The sequence below is a fragment of the Sander vitreus genome, chromosome 6 (assembly GCF_031162955.1).
Source record: "Sander vitreus isolate 19-12246 chromosome 6, sanVit1, whole genome shotgun sequence".
Taxonomy (NCBI): Eukaryota; Metazoa; Chordata; class Actinopteri; order Perciformes; family Percidae; genus Sander; species Sander vitreus.
This window is the reverse complement of record NC_135860.1, coordinates 5383111-5397363: the sequence shown is the minus strand read 5'-3', so window position 1 is coordinate 5397363 and position 14253 is coordinate 5383111. Positions and strand designations below refer to the sequence as shown.

General features: G+C 42.0%; 1 protein-coding gene and 1 long non-coding RNA gene across 3 annotated transcripts; one reads left to right on the top strand and one right to left on the bottom strand.

Annotated features, from left to right (window-relative positions):
- The first annotated feature begins 747 nt into the window (after window positions 1-747).
- On the top strand, window positions 748-13194 carry mios (missing oocyte, meiosis regulator, homolog (Drosophila)). 2 transcript variants are annotated; one of them, XM_078252180.1, is made up of 12 exons: window positions 748-846; window positions 1336-2202; window positions 2441-2934; window positions 3730-3824; window positions 4041-4295; window positions 6624-6793; window positions 7431-7496; window positions 7640-7798; window positions 8694-8846; window positions 10317-10521; window positions 10807-10930; window positions 11670-13194. In XM_078252180.1, the coding sequence occupies exons 2-12, from the start codon at window positions 1384-1386 to the stop codon at window positions 11758-11760; spliced, it is 2631 nt and encodes an 876-aa protein (XP_078108306.1). In that variant the 5' UTR covers window positions 748-846; window positions 1336-1383; the 3' UTR covers window positions 11761-13194. The 2 variants fall into 2 exon arrangements, with proteins under 2 accessions (XP_078108306.1, XP_078108305.1); XM_078252179.1 differs by having other exon boundaries at window positions 10801-10930.
- On the bottom strand, window positions 7703-14210 carry LOC144519204 (uncharacterized). The gene is made up of 4 exons (XR_013502091.1): window positions 14128-14210; window positions 10292-13638; window positions 9452-9591; window positions 7703-7792 (listed from the first exon to the last, which is right to left on the bottom strand). It is a non-coding gene; the product is annotated as an uncharacterized LOC144519204 (long non-coding RNA).
- Between the last annotated feature and the right edge of the window lie 43 nt (window positions 14211-14253).

Genomic DNA, 14253 nt, shown 5'->3' with positions numbered 1-14253 from the left:
GGAAAGGACTTTATTTTTCCTGACTCTGTGGCTGTTCACTAACACAATATGTTCCTGCAGGAATATTTTTGGAATATCAGAATAGTGTAGATAGACTACAATTCAATTTCTCACTTTAAAACGATATCAACATAGCTATTTATCAAAAATAAAGCACCCTACAATGGCGCACACACACTACTCTGTACGAATATTAAAGGAGCATTGTGGTGTTTTTACGTCAGGGTGCGATGGACAAGACTACCTGTTTCGCTTTTCGAAAACGTTGCAAGGGTTAATACAGTTTTTGCTTCATGTTTGGGCTGTTGCGCATGGAGATTGTTTGGATGCTGTGCGTAAAATTCCCAAATGACTTGAGATTATTTTACTTTTCCACTGTCGCCCACTAATGTGAAAACCAGATGTAGTATGATTCCCATGTACAGTACAGATGTTAACCTTTTTTGTAGTAGTAGTAGTAGTCGTAGTAGTAGTAGCAGCCTACTTTTAAAGTGAGATACAGATCCGTGCACACTGATTACATTCCGGAAAGAATATGTTCAAATAATATGCTCAGTCTTAATCGATTGTGTAAAATACTTTGATAATTCGATGGGGTTTGAAATCGGTCCGTTGCTTTCCTTTCTGTGGTATTTTCATACACTTTGGTTACGGCACCATCTGGTGGTAAACTGCATGTAGGCCTACGTAACAGTAAGAGTAACCGGAACCTTGATCATCTGACATTCCGAATATGACGGACATGTTTTGGTGTAACACACAACATTCAGTGGGGCTCTACGTGCCCCTGCCCGACATGTGCATGCCAAATCGCATTTCACCTGCTCATTTAAACACTGCGTGTTTGTAAGTAACACAGCATCGTTGATATTGTAAAGTGTTAGCAAATGTTTTTGACTGCGAGCTAAATTCGCGCTAGCTAAACGTTCATGCTTTAGCTCGTCCTTCACTCGTTAGCATTAGCTAGCTTAGTTGAGTTAGCATGTCAACAAACTTTGGACTTTAGTTTTCACTACTGTAACACCTCGTCATATAGCAAATTAACTACATCGTTTACTTCACATGGTGCTTTTATTTCAAACAAATACGTTGCTTACTAGCTAGTTAGCATCAGGTTGCCTATTTTCTTTTGCTATAAATTTAACAATTGTAACGCTCAGATCTACATTAACAGTTCAGCTAATTTACAAGTTAACGTTACTTTTAATATATTTATGGGATTTCTCAGTGCTGTGTTTCTGGCAACATGCACCTATTTCAGTAAGGTGAGGTGTGTATAATATCACTAGTATTTATCCATGTGCTAACTGCTCTGTCAATCTGTCCAATCTCCAGGTTATAGAAGGCAGAATTCCTTGAGATTCTTCTAGCTGCTTCTGAATCATGAGTGGCTCCAAGCCGGACATCCTGTGGTCTCCCCACCACCCGGACCACTATGTCATCTGTGACTCTGAGCTGGGACTGTACCGTATTGGACCTGTGGGCAGCTCAGAAACCAAGGCTGGCACTCTCCCTCTCTCTGAAGAAACTGCTGCTACTTTACTAGCCATTAACTCTGACACCCCGTACATGAAATGTGTGGCCTGGTACCCAAAGCATGAGCCTGAGTGTTTGCTCGCTGTTGGCCAAGCTAATGGCAGAGTGGTGCTCACCAGCCTGGGTCAGAGCCACAACTCCACATGTAAAGAGCTGGTGGGGAAAGAGTTTGTGCCCAAGCATGCCCGTCAATGCAACACTTTAGCCTGGAACCCGGTGGACAGCAACTTGCTGGCTGCTGGGTTGGACAAGCACCGGGCAGACTTCTCTGTCCTCATATGGGACATTAGCAGTAAGTTTTCTTCAGAGGCCAGTGTAGCCTCTGAGAAGATTCGTCTCTCAACTGTGGATTTGGACTCGAGCTCAGTAGTGACCAAACCATTGTATGAGTTAGGCCAGAACGATGCTTGCCTGTCCCTCTGTTGGCTGCTTCGTGACCCGAAGTTGCTGTTGGCTGGCATGCACCGGAACCTCGCAATATTTGACCTGAGAAACACAAGCCAGAAAACGTTTGTCAACACTAAGGCCATCCAGGGGGTGACAGTCGACCCACACTTCCCTGACCGTGTGGCCTCTTTCTTTGAGGGCCAGGTGGCCATCTGGGATCTGAGGAAGTTTGAGAAGCCCGTGCTCACCCTCACTGAGCAGCCTAAACCACTCACTAAGGTATGGTGCAGTTTGGCGCCACACTACAGAATTTAAATGCTTGGAGGGCAGAATACAGTTTGATTTTGAGGAGATGAGAAAAATGTTTAAACTCAGTCCAGGTTAATTGGGATAAGAACTGTGTTGTCAAGGTTTCTTTGGATTCTGAAGATGTAGTTTGTTGTAAAATATTATACAGTAGATTTTATAAGCTGAAAGTTGGCGTTTCATAATTTGATGCTTTCCTTTCTCATCTCAGGTCGCTTGGTGTCCAACCCGTAACGGCCTGCTGGCCACACTGACACGTGACAGCAACATCATACGCTTGTATGACATGCAACACACTCCTACACCCATTGGGGATGAGACGGAGCCCACCATCATCGAGCGAAGCGTGCAGCCCTGTGAAAGCCAGATTGGCAGCTTTGCCTGGCACCCGTCTTCTCAGAACCGCATGGTGGTGGTGTCAGCAGCCAACCGGGTCATGACTGACTTCACCGTGTTTGAACGCATCTCACTGGCCTGGAGCTCCACCACCTCGCTCATGTGGGCGTGCGGCAGACACCTGTACGACTGCGTGGAGGATGGAGCTGAAGGAGTGGAGAGCGTGATTGAGAAAGACATCGCCACTAAGATGAGGCAGAGGGCTCAGTCCAGGTACGGGCACGACACCGTCCAGGTGTGGAGGAACCACCTGCTGGCGGGAGGGAACGATCCCCAGCTCAAGTCTTTGTGGTATGATCTGTTCTATATCCTTTGTGACGGTGAAATGGTGGGAATACCTTCTGAGTGGAGAAGTGATACTGTTTTCGTATTTATGTTGGTATAACCGTGATTGTGATATGGTACACCTGCATTTCGATAAATAAAAAAAACATTGATAAGGTAACACAGCTCAGTCTATGTATATTAGTTGTGCTTTACAAGTCCTTATTTAGTGTTTTCTCTCTCCCTTTTCACAGCTAACTAGTCAGATGTGCAGAACATGAACACAATGTGTCTTTTTGCCCTTTATAGATATAGATTATATTATTGTACATAATATCTAAAGAAAATATATTAATAGAGGTAAATAAAAGATAATTAAATAGATTATTATCATAAGTCACTATCTAGAATTGTCTGTGAGTATAGCATCTTTGTAACTATTTTGATTGTGTACATTTAGTTTGGATTAAAATGAGACAATCCAGATGACAATTGGTGGGGTTGAAAACATCCTTATAATAAAACATATATAGATACGGTTTTGTTTCAATAGGCAGAAACCTACAGCAAGCCTTTATAGATCCTACATTTTGAAGTTTGTCTTCTATAGTAAGTACTAATTCTTGTTTTGATGGTAAATAGTAAAAATGTCTGAATTTCTTGGATTCAGCAGCAGTTTAACTGTGTAACTCTATTTTAGGTCCAGTTTGAATGTGAGTTATGTGATAAACTTCTGTATTAATTGTTGTTCTTGTGCACCCCGATCTGCCCTTTTTCGTGCTATCATTATGTTGTTTCAGCTGCAATATCTGTTACAATTCCTATATAAGTATCACATATGAAGCAGTGTGCAGAGGACATAGAGCTGAAACTGCAGGGGAACAAACAGTCAGTGGTCTACTCTGGTATCAAGAACATTGTAAAGACCAGCTCAGGTAAGTCAGTGACACACTTGTCACTCATCTGAACCCCCTGAAAATTTCATATGATAAAATGCTCCTTGTGAGGAAGAATCAGACCTTAGTTAAATAGCATTTGTAAAAATAATTAAGATTTTATTTTTTTTTATCTTACATTGGTGGTACATAATTGCTCATTTTGAAAAAATGGACTTATTTATCGTTCTGTGTATGTCGTCCTGGTTCTCCCAGGCACAAAAGAGAGCCGCAGATGCTGGAACGGTTCAGACCGCCAGACAGATTTGCCACGGTACGACAGTGAGGAGCGCTGCCTTGCCCTGCGGCTCTGCGGCTGGATGAGCCGGGGTCCCGACATCGGTGTGGAGGTATTCCTGCGATCGCTGGAGCAGGAGCGTGAGTGGGAGCGGGCAGCCGCCGTGGCTCTGTTCAACCTGGACATCCGCCGGGCCATCCAGATCCTCAACAAGGGAGCCACCACTGAGAAGGGTGAGTGCTGCAGCACTGCGGAGGGTGGGAGGGTGTGAGGGTGTAGGCAGAGAGAGGGGAGAGGGGCGGGGGATAGGAAGCACGTGTGTCTTTGAAGACAAGTGTTGACTAGAAATAAAATTGTTTCAGACCAAACACATTCAAATGTACCATAGTCATTTTAAACTGACATACATTTGTATAAACTAATTTCTGTGCTGCAACCAGTGATTCTTTTTTTTATGAACTATTATTCTGCAGATTAGACCAAGAAAGTAGCATATCCTCACATTTGACAACCTGGAACCATCAAATGTTTGGCATTGGCAATCAATTATTAAAGTAGTTGCAGATTACTTTTCTTTCTACCAACACATTGATTCATTGAATAGTCGTAGCTGTAATGTGCTTGGGCTTTTGTTTTGTTTTTTAATCATCTTTGGCTAAATGAAATTATACATGTAGTGGTTCAAAATGAAGCAGGAGCGGTAAAAAATCCAACCAATTTAATAATCAAAAACTTTTAAACCGACTTTTCTCTCTCGCCAACCGAGATCCCATTGATTTACACTGCACAGGGACCTACTGCTGCATTGTTTGTTTTCTTGTCATGCTGCTTCAACAGGAAATTATGTAGGCAACACTTAGAAAGCGATTTATTTATTTTTTTTAAGATTCTTTTTTTGGGGCTTTTCCCTTTATTATATAGTGACAGTGGATAGACAGGAAAGGGAGAGAGAGATGGGGGATGACACGCAGCAAAGAGCAGCAGGTCGGATTCGAACCCGCGCCGCTGCAGGACTCAGCCAACATGGGGTGAACGCTCTCACTGGGTGAGCTAGGGGCCGCCCCATAAAGCGATTTTGACTCAGGTCTAGAGCGTGTATAAAAAAAAAAAACACACAGCTTAGAAATGTGGTAAACCTATTATTGTACTCTTCTGATAAACATCGTTTATGTCTTAGTGTGCTAAGTGCCTCTTTTTCTTCAGAGCCTTTTAACAAATGAAGTTAAGGTCTTAAGGAATTTCAAAAATGGAACAGCAGGAGAACCTTGTTTTTCACACAACACTCATCCTGCAGTGCCTTTCACACTGAGGTCTAATGAGAAGGGCGAGAGAAGGCTGTTGTTTACACACGTCTCTTGGCTTAGAAAAATTCCACCAGTGTAGGCCAAACATTTTTGTGCCGTGTGTTCCACCGAGTGTTTCCTGAACATGACTGATGGTGATTCATTAGATACGGTGTGTCAGCAGAGACATCTCAACAGTAAGTGTTTTTTTCTTCTCAACAGCAGCTCTGACTCAGTGTACTGATTCTCATCTCCACACTTATACAAGCATTAAGTCATCATGTAGTCTGACATGTACCCAGCTTTTTTTTTTATATATATATATATTTATATTATATAATTATTTAGAATATATATAATCTGCAGGCCAACTGAAACCTGCTTTTCTTTTGTTTCATTTTTTTTTTATTTTCTAAAAAAGGTACCATATACCAATAGTGTTCTTATTCGCTCTCTTGCAGAGTTAGATGAGAAGAATCATCACTCTGTCCGCAAAATAAAAGACCACAGTCATGAGATGCTGATCTTATCATAAATCTAAGCCTGGCTCTATCTAAAAGGGGGGCGGGGGGGATTCTTCACCTATACAACTCACTAATTAAAGTGTTATATCTAAGCTAATCTAAACATTTCGGTTTTAACCATAGACTGTAAAAAGGTTCTAACGTGTAAATAAGAAGCGCTTTCGATGTACTGGTAAGTGAATTGTTTTTTAACCTTTGGACAGAACCATGCTGGATGTGTCCCCCTGCGTCCTGTCTTTATGCTAAGCTAAGCTAACTGGCTGCTGGCTGTAGCTACAGACATGAGAGGGGTATCGGTCTTTTCATCTAACTCTTGGCAAGGAACAGATAAGCGTATTTCCCAAAATGTCAAGCTACTTTCAATGATTGAATGGAGTCTGTGGCTGAATATGTTTAAATGAGTTTTACGTTACTTTTTTTCCTTTTCTGTTGCTTGAAGGCGCTTGAAATCTCTTTCTTTAGTTTTGTTTAAATGCTACTCCCCGATGAAGGAGACCACCGATGACCAAAGATTGATGGGATTGTTTTTAATGTGAGCTAACCATAAAACGATGGGCTTTTTGAAATAATTCCTTTTGCCTTGGAACTTCTTTTTCAATGTGCCACAAAGCTAACTCGCCTTGAACAATTGTCTCAGAAGTGCCATCAAAAAACTCTTCTTTTTTTTTTTTGTCCAACCACAGATGCAGCACTTACAGTGAAGACTTTTCACATAGTGACTAAACCTGCATGTCTGACTCCCTCTCATTCCCAGGTGACCTGAACCTAAACGTGGTTGCCATGGCTCTGTCAGGCTACACCGACGAGAAGTCCTCCCTGTGGAGGGAGATGTGCAGCTCTCTGAGGCTGCAGCTGAAGAACCCCTACCTTTGCGTCATGTTTGCCTTTCTCACCAGTGAGCCTGGAGCCTATGATGGCGTGCTGGTATTGAACCTCTTACTATCATGGGAGTTTATAGCTCTATTGCAAACACAGGGAAAGGTGGTGAAAAGAAAAGATGTTTAAATTGGCACTCTTTTCTCACTGAACAGTAGCTGTTTTGTTCCCACTTTATGAAAACTTTTACATATTCTTAACACTGTGATGAATAGGTAGTTAATACTCCAGTGGTCTTTATTGGGGAAATCCTCAGGTGTACAGGAAGAAATGTTTCAAGCCATAAAACACCTCACAGAAAATGTGCCTGTGCCCAGGACAGAGTGTATGTTTGTGCTTTTTTTTCCCTCCCTCAGTTGCATCAGATGCTGTTACATTTATGTATCTCTTTAGACCTTATGCTGGCCAGAAATGATGACTCCATGTTAAGAACATTTAGTCAGTCAGTTGATTAGGTGTAAAAGAATTGTCTGCAGAGCTGTGACACAGGGCAGATATTTTAACATTACAAGCTAATCATCTTTTGTGCCAGTATGGAGACACATATGCTATGTACTGGATGTAAGAAGCTTGTTGCAAACTGAATCTCTCTTTCCCCCCCCCCCCAAAAAAAAAAAAAAATGTGACCCATAAATATGTATTTGAAATGACAAAAGATGATGAGATTTTTTGGTCTTTATTTCAGTATGAGAGCAGTGTTGCTGTACGGGACCGAGTTGCCTTTGCCTGTATGTTTCTCAGCGACGCACAGGTAACACAACAGCAGATTATGTCCTCATGACACCATACGGTAGTTATGCATGTCTCATCCTGTAACACAATTTCCTAATGAATTTCTTTTTAAAAGTGCGGTTATTCTTCTCTGATTTGATCATCTTGAATATTTGGCTGCAGCTGCCTCGATACATGGACAAACTAACCAATGAGATGAAGGAGGCGGGCAACCTGGAGGGCATCCTGCTGACAGGTTTGTCTAAAGATGGCGTAGACCTCATGGAGAGCCACGTGGACCGCACTGGAGATGTTCAGACTGCCAGCTTCTGCATGCTAAAGGTTCACAAAAACAGACACATTATGCAAAGTTGGAATTTATGGAAATGAAGTGCTGAATGATAACATGTTTTCTAAGGCAACAGCAACAACATATATTATATATATAACAATATTTTTCTTCAACCATACTTGAAGCAGGTTACTGTTTATTGTTTGTGGATCAGTTGAACCTGTCTGTCTGTGCAACACAGTTTTTGTATGTTGGATTAAATGCAAAATGCTATTTAATATGTGTTGTGCGATGCAAACTGCAGATTGGGTAAGTACAGGGAAAGTACAGGGACCGACCAGCCCTAAGAAGCTACAGTAAATGAGCCCAAAATCAAAGGTTTAATCAGTAACCTAAATGAACTAAACATAAAATTGCAACAAAGAAGAAGAAAAAAGGAGCTCTCTGTCTAATCGCACCCTTTGAGAAATCTAGGCACGTGCTAAAACTTGCCCCTTCATTTCTAAAAGTACACAGCTGTTATTCTTAACACAATTGCCACCTCCAATAACAATATGATGCAAGCCTCTTTGGAGTTGTTTGCTCTCATGCATTGGTTTCCATAAAGAAGACTATGGAAAGTGGTGGTGGAACCGGTCTGTAACTTATTCACTTGCTGGAGAACACCTCTCTTGGTTTGCTTTAGTTTTTTTTTCTTGTTCTAACCTGCTCTTGAATAGAGCACTGCAGTGTACAAGGCATCCACCTGTGCAGTAGTTGCATATACATATACACAAACATGTATCCATTCCTCCAGAGGGATGGGTGCAGGAAGAGGTAGGAAGGGTGAGACTTGTAGAAGCTATTTTGTTCAAGTAAACGTTGACTATTTGTTTTTGTGACACGCTTCACAATGCTATGTGTAAAATGAAGTAATAATGTGAAAGAAAACTCTTTTTCCAACAGGGTTCCCCAGGAGAAGTGTTGAAAGACCCCCGAGTCCAATGCTGGATCGAAAACTACCGCAACCTCTTGGACGCATGGAGATTCTGGCACAAACGGGCCGAGTTTGACATCTATAGAGGCAAACTGGACCCCAGCTCCAAGCCACTGGCCCAGGTAACGGACAATTTCTAAATAATTGTAGTGCTGAAATGAAATCGACTGACGGAAAATTATAATACTTTTTATCCATTTATCAACATAAAAAGTCAACGTTCACAAATTCTTTCATTTGTTTTACTTGTTTTGTCGTAATTTGAATGTTTTTGGGGTTGTAGACTGTTGGTTGAAAAAACAAGAACTTTTTGGCTCTGAGAAATTGTCCTGAACATGATCCACTATTTCCTGACATTTCACACAGTAAACGATTAATCTGAAAATAATGAAGAGATTAATAATTGATGAAAAGAAGCATACGTTGCAGCCATAAATACTTGTATTTCATCATGCTAATCATTATAGGTTAGTGAATAAGTTTTGGTACCATTTTCAGAAATGTATGTTTCAGTGTTTCCCATACATGAATTTATTTGTGGCGGCCCGCCACATTATCAACATTGACCATTGTTTTTCACATGCAGCCTAACGTTCGATACGATAGCTGACGTAAACGTTAGCTAACGTTAGCGCTTGTTCCAGCGGACAAGCGTAACATCAGTTAAGTTAACTTTAACTAGCCCGGTTCTATGTGAAAAAACAACGGCGGAGAGAAACAGACTTACCTCGCTGTTTAGGAGTCCCAGGTGAACTCATGGAAGATAGTACCGTACGCTATCTGTGTGGTGATGCCAGGCTTCGGAGCAGTATGCTGTGGACATTCTCTCCAGATAACATGTACGTTACCCTCTCCTTGCTCCATCGCCTCCACCAGAAACAAAAAAAGATTGAGAGAAAAAAACGACATGGAGAAAATACTCAAAATATTGTCATTGAAAAACACATCAGAATCCCAAAAAATATCAAAATAAAATAATTTTTTAAATGCCTACAAAACATTCAGCTACCACCACAAATATGATCAAATTTCCTAGGAACCACTGTTTGCTATTTCAGTAAAACAGGACACTCCTCCTGACTCTAATGTAATAGGGCACTGGCAAACTCGAAGCAGTCTGTCCTGTTCGTTTATTGTCTGAAATATTAGTTCCCCTCATAACAAAGAGAACGCTTGTACTGTTTATTATAGCACAGGTAGTTTGTGCCAAGCTCGAAACACCCACAGCTCTGCTCAATTCTTGTCATTAAACCTGTGTTCTCAATCTTTGTCATTTTCTCTGTTTCAGATGGTACACATGTTGTACTTTAGGAGACCCTTTTATAAAGCCTTATACTAAAAATGTTATTATGAGTATGCTGTTGCTGCAAGCAAACCTCGGCACTACCTAACCGCACCACTGACATTCCAATATTACTTATTACTTATCCCAATATTGTTATTGGGATTATTGTATGCTGTACTATCTAGTGCTTATCTTGCTCCCCCTTCAAAGTGAAAATCCGACAGCTGGCGGACGTGTGCTCGTTGGTTTTACATTCATGTTCACCGGTTCTTATCAACCGACCTTTGTGTTTGTTCTTCTGCGACAGGTGTTTGTGAGCTGCAACTTCTGTGGCAAGTCTATCTCCTACAGCTGCTCAGCGATGCCCCACCAAGGCCGCGGCTTCAGCCAGTACGGTGTCAGCGGGTCACCCACCAAGTCAAAAGTCACGAGTTGCCCCGGCTGCAGGAAACCGCTGCCACGTTGTGCCCTCTGCCTCATGAACATGGGAACACCTGTTTCTAATTGCCCAGGTGAACTGGCCTGTGTGGAGTGTGTAGACAGATGCTCAGCAGATATTTTTAGCAACAGGCAGGCATCTTGGAGCAGCTTAAGTTTCTGTAATACTTAACTGAGCAATTGCAGGGGAAATTGTGTGGACTTTGATCAGCATTTAGAGGCAGTTGCACCTGGACGTTCAGTGGCCAATCCGGTTCTCGTATTGCTGTGATGTCACACATACCAACGTTGAAATAGTCAGTCAAATTTTATTGATTGTAAATATTGACTTGTGGATACATCTTTTCTGGCAGGAACAGGGAAGTCAGATGAGAAGGTCGACTTGACAAGGGAGAACAAACTCGCTCAGTTCAACAACTGGTTCACCTGGTGTCACAACTGTCGACACGGCGGGCATGCTGGCCACATGCTCAGCTGGTTCAGGTGAGACTCACTGGATGCTGCACGTGTGGATCGTTTGCAGATATATGTGAACAGGGTTCCTGCTATGGTCTGTGTACCTTCTGTTCATTGGATTTATATTTCTGAAGCAAAATTACAAAAACCAATCCAATATCCATTAGTACAAAATACAAAATGGGGCTTTTTTTCAAAGATATCAAGAGTTGATAGCAATAGAAATCAGACATAAGATGAGAGTTAGGCATACATTGGGGGGTGTTCAGCAAGTGTCTGCAGATTATGGTATGGTCAACGATAATTCTCGTTATTGGAGGTCCTTTTAATCCCAAAGTGTACACGTGCTGTGAACAAAACATTTCCTCTCTCTCTGTGATTATCGTGGAAGGCAAAGTGATTCTATTTCTACTATTCTGCTTCTATAAAAAGTCTGTACTGCTCTTAATTACATATGTTGGGATGTTAGAGAAGGATGTATAAACGTGTTGGTTAGGAGGCAATCATGGCGTCCTCTTTAATGGTAAAGCTAATCCTAAACAGTAGCTGATATTTATCTATTACTGACAAAGGCAATGTTGAGTAAAAAGTATGTGCCTGTGGCAAAACAATTTAAATGAAAATACAGAAATTCAAGCCATAGCAATGAAACAATTTTTCCAAAATTCCATTTTTAGAAAACGTCAATTAATGGAAGGTACACTGACCTGCTGTGCCCCTTCTGTAGCTTGTTTTTTTTTAATTGAACTTACTGTGTCCATTACAGAGACCACACAGAGTGCCCAGTGTCTGCTTGCACGTGTAAATGCATGCAGCTGGACACCACAGGGAACCTGGTGCCTTCAGACAGCAGCTAAACAGGAGACACTTGTCGAAAAGAGAAGCCAAACATCAGCCCGAAGCCAACCGGTGCAGGTTCACTGCTGGCACCTGCCACACCGACAACTGGGCAAGGGACAAAGGGTGCCAGCAGTGTCCTTCTCTGAAGTGGCTGCTTAAATAGAATGACATACTGATAAGTTATAGTCTAGTAAATGTAATGTTGTAACAGAGCTCTATATGAAGAAGGGAGGCAGTGTGTGTGTTACTGATCTTACTAACTGAATCAATGACAGAAAGGGAGCGAATGCAAACTCACTGCTCTGCTAATGTAAATCCCACTCAGGAGAAATACAAGAGGCTCTGCTGTAATCAGCCTCTTCCAATCTAACCTGAATCAGGCTTATGGTTTTATTGTGATCTATTAAACAAATCAAATGTCCACTCACACATCAGGTTGTAAAGATGTGATCACAGGTGCCAATATGTCCAAGCTATATTTTGTGGTGTTTTAATACGCCATTTAACGTCTGTGTTTGTCTTACGGAAGGATCTTCACATACCTCATGAAAGCATTGTTTGGGGTGAAGGATGGTACCCCAGGTGACAGAGCGGAGTATAGCGCACAATAAAAAAAAAAAAAATCTCTTGCTCTCTTCATGTTCCTCTGTGCCACTCTTCATCTGGCACTGTGCGGGAGGGTTTCCATTGTGAGGGGTGGTTTTGGGGGAGAGGATGAGGAATCAGAGAAGGTAGGGGTGATGAGGAAGACGGGTGGGAGGGTGCGTCTGTATTCACCAGCCTACTCCAGGCCTGTGGTCCATGAAAGAAGCTCGCCAGAAAACAGCAGCTGCTCGGCATTCTGACAAGACCCTCCAGATTGTTCCCCTCATAAAGAACCTCAGCTGCCGGAACACTATTGACTCAAAGAGAGGGCGAGAGAACAGACAGCCTGAGCCCTGTACCCCCCTCCTACACCCTCTGACATACACAGACTTGCCCTCTCTTTCTTTCTCCCTGTCTGTGGTGCCCAAATTGCACCCAAAAACTATGCATACCACACATCAATCCAAGGATGGGCGCCGTCTGTGGGGGGACGGCCGTGTGTAAGCCGCATTGTAAATGGGTTTTCTCTCTTTCTCTGCCACCCACCCCACTCTGTCACTAACCTAGGGAGGCATTGTAAGTGAGAGGCGGCCTGCACCAGAGCTGGCTAAATCACTTAGTCATGGAGTAGGGAGGAGGAGGTGAGGATGAGGGGGGCACAGGAGCTACTGTATGCCGCTTTCACCAGAATTTCTAACCGGTGTGGGAGGTTTTATAGGCCTGCATGCCCTTTTGTGAACTATTTTGGAGTGGGGCTGACAAATTGGCGAGCCGTGTAGCATCCTGAAAAACAGGGTGGCTGGAATTTCATCCTTTCAGTGTTTCTTGTGTTTGCCTTTTAAATAAATTCCGACTGACAAATTGGAGCACCGCTGAATGGGCTGTTTTCCAAAAGTTTACATGGTTTATTTTTACATTATCATGGGTTATAGACACAGATGGCGTGGCTTTTCTATCATGTGCGTTCTTTATCTTTGCTTGAAAGCATTGAGTCACACATTATTCTCCCATGGGAACTCCCACAGAATCACAGACCATCAGTCTCAGGCAGAGAGATGGACACTAGTGAAAAACAGATACACAGTAGATTTTGGACCTCAGAACTAGACAAGTAATATACATATCCATATTAGATTGAAAGTCAATTCTTCCCTTGGAAATAGCAGTTGGTTGTAGTAGATGCTGGAGTTTATCCTCTGGAGCTTTCAATCACATCACAATCTTCCTCAGCACATGGAGTTTACCCAGTTGTTTTTACCGACTTCTCGTGCACGTTGGCTTAAAAGTTGAGACTGAAATTCACTGTTGACCTTGAAAAACAGCAGTTAATGAACAATCTCACCACAATCAGAATGAGCTTTATTGGCTGAGGTTTAAGCATAAACATATAGTCCAGAACAAATGCACTGAAAGATACACAGACACACAGCTCAAACAAGGCTAAACAAAGAAAAGCGAACACAAACAACTACTTCGGTAGTTATTACAGTAAATTGTGTATTCAATGCTGGAATAAATATTGTATGGATAATGTAAGTGAATTTAGTCCATTCTCAATGGAAAAACAAGGAAATTAACCATTACATTTCCATAACAATTGGGCAAACGCCATCTGCTGAGGAAGATCGTGTAATAATGATAGAAAGCTCCATTAGAGCTACTAATGGACATCCCCAACTGTAATATGTATTTGATAATATATGTGTAATATATATTGAATACAGGAGCATACACGCGGAATTCACGAGCATTATTTTTACATCTTAATTTTCACACAAAAAACTTTACCCAGTTCTTACCTGATTGGATGAAAGTACGATCCAATGAAAACTTCCACCAATCAGACCCGTTTCTGTACAACGCCAAGATCCAATAAAAAGCTTAGAAGTGAGGAGCGTAGCCCGCCCTCAGGCATCAGCCAGTAG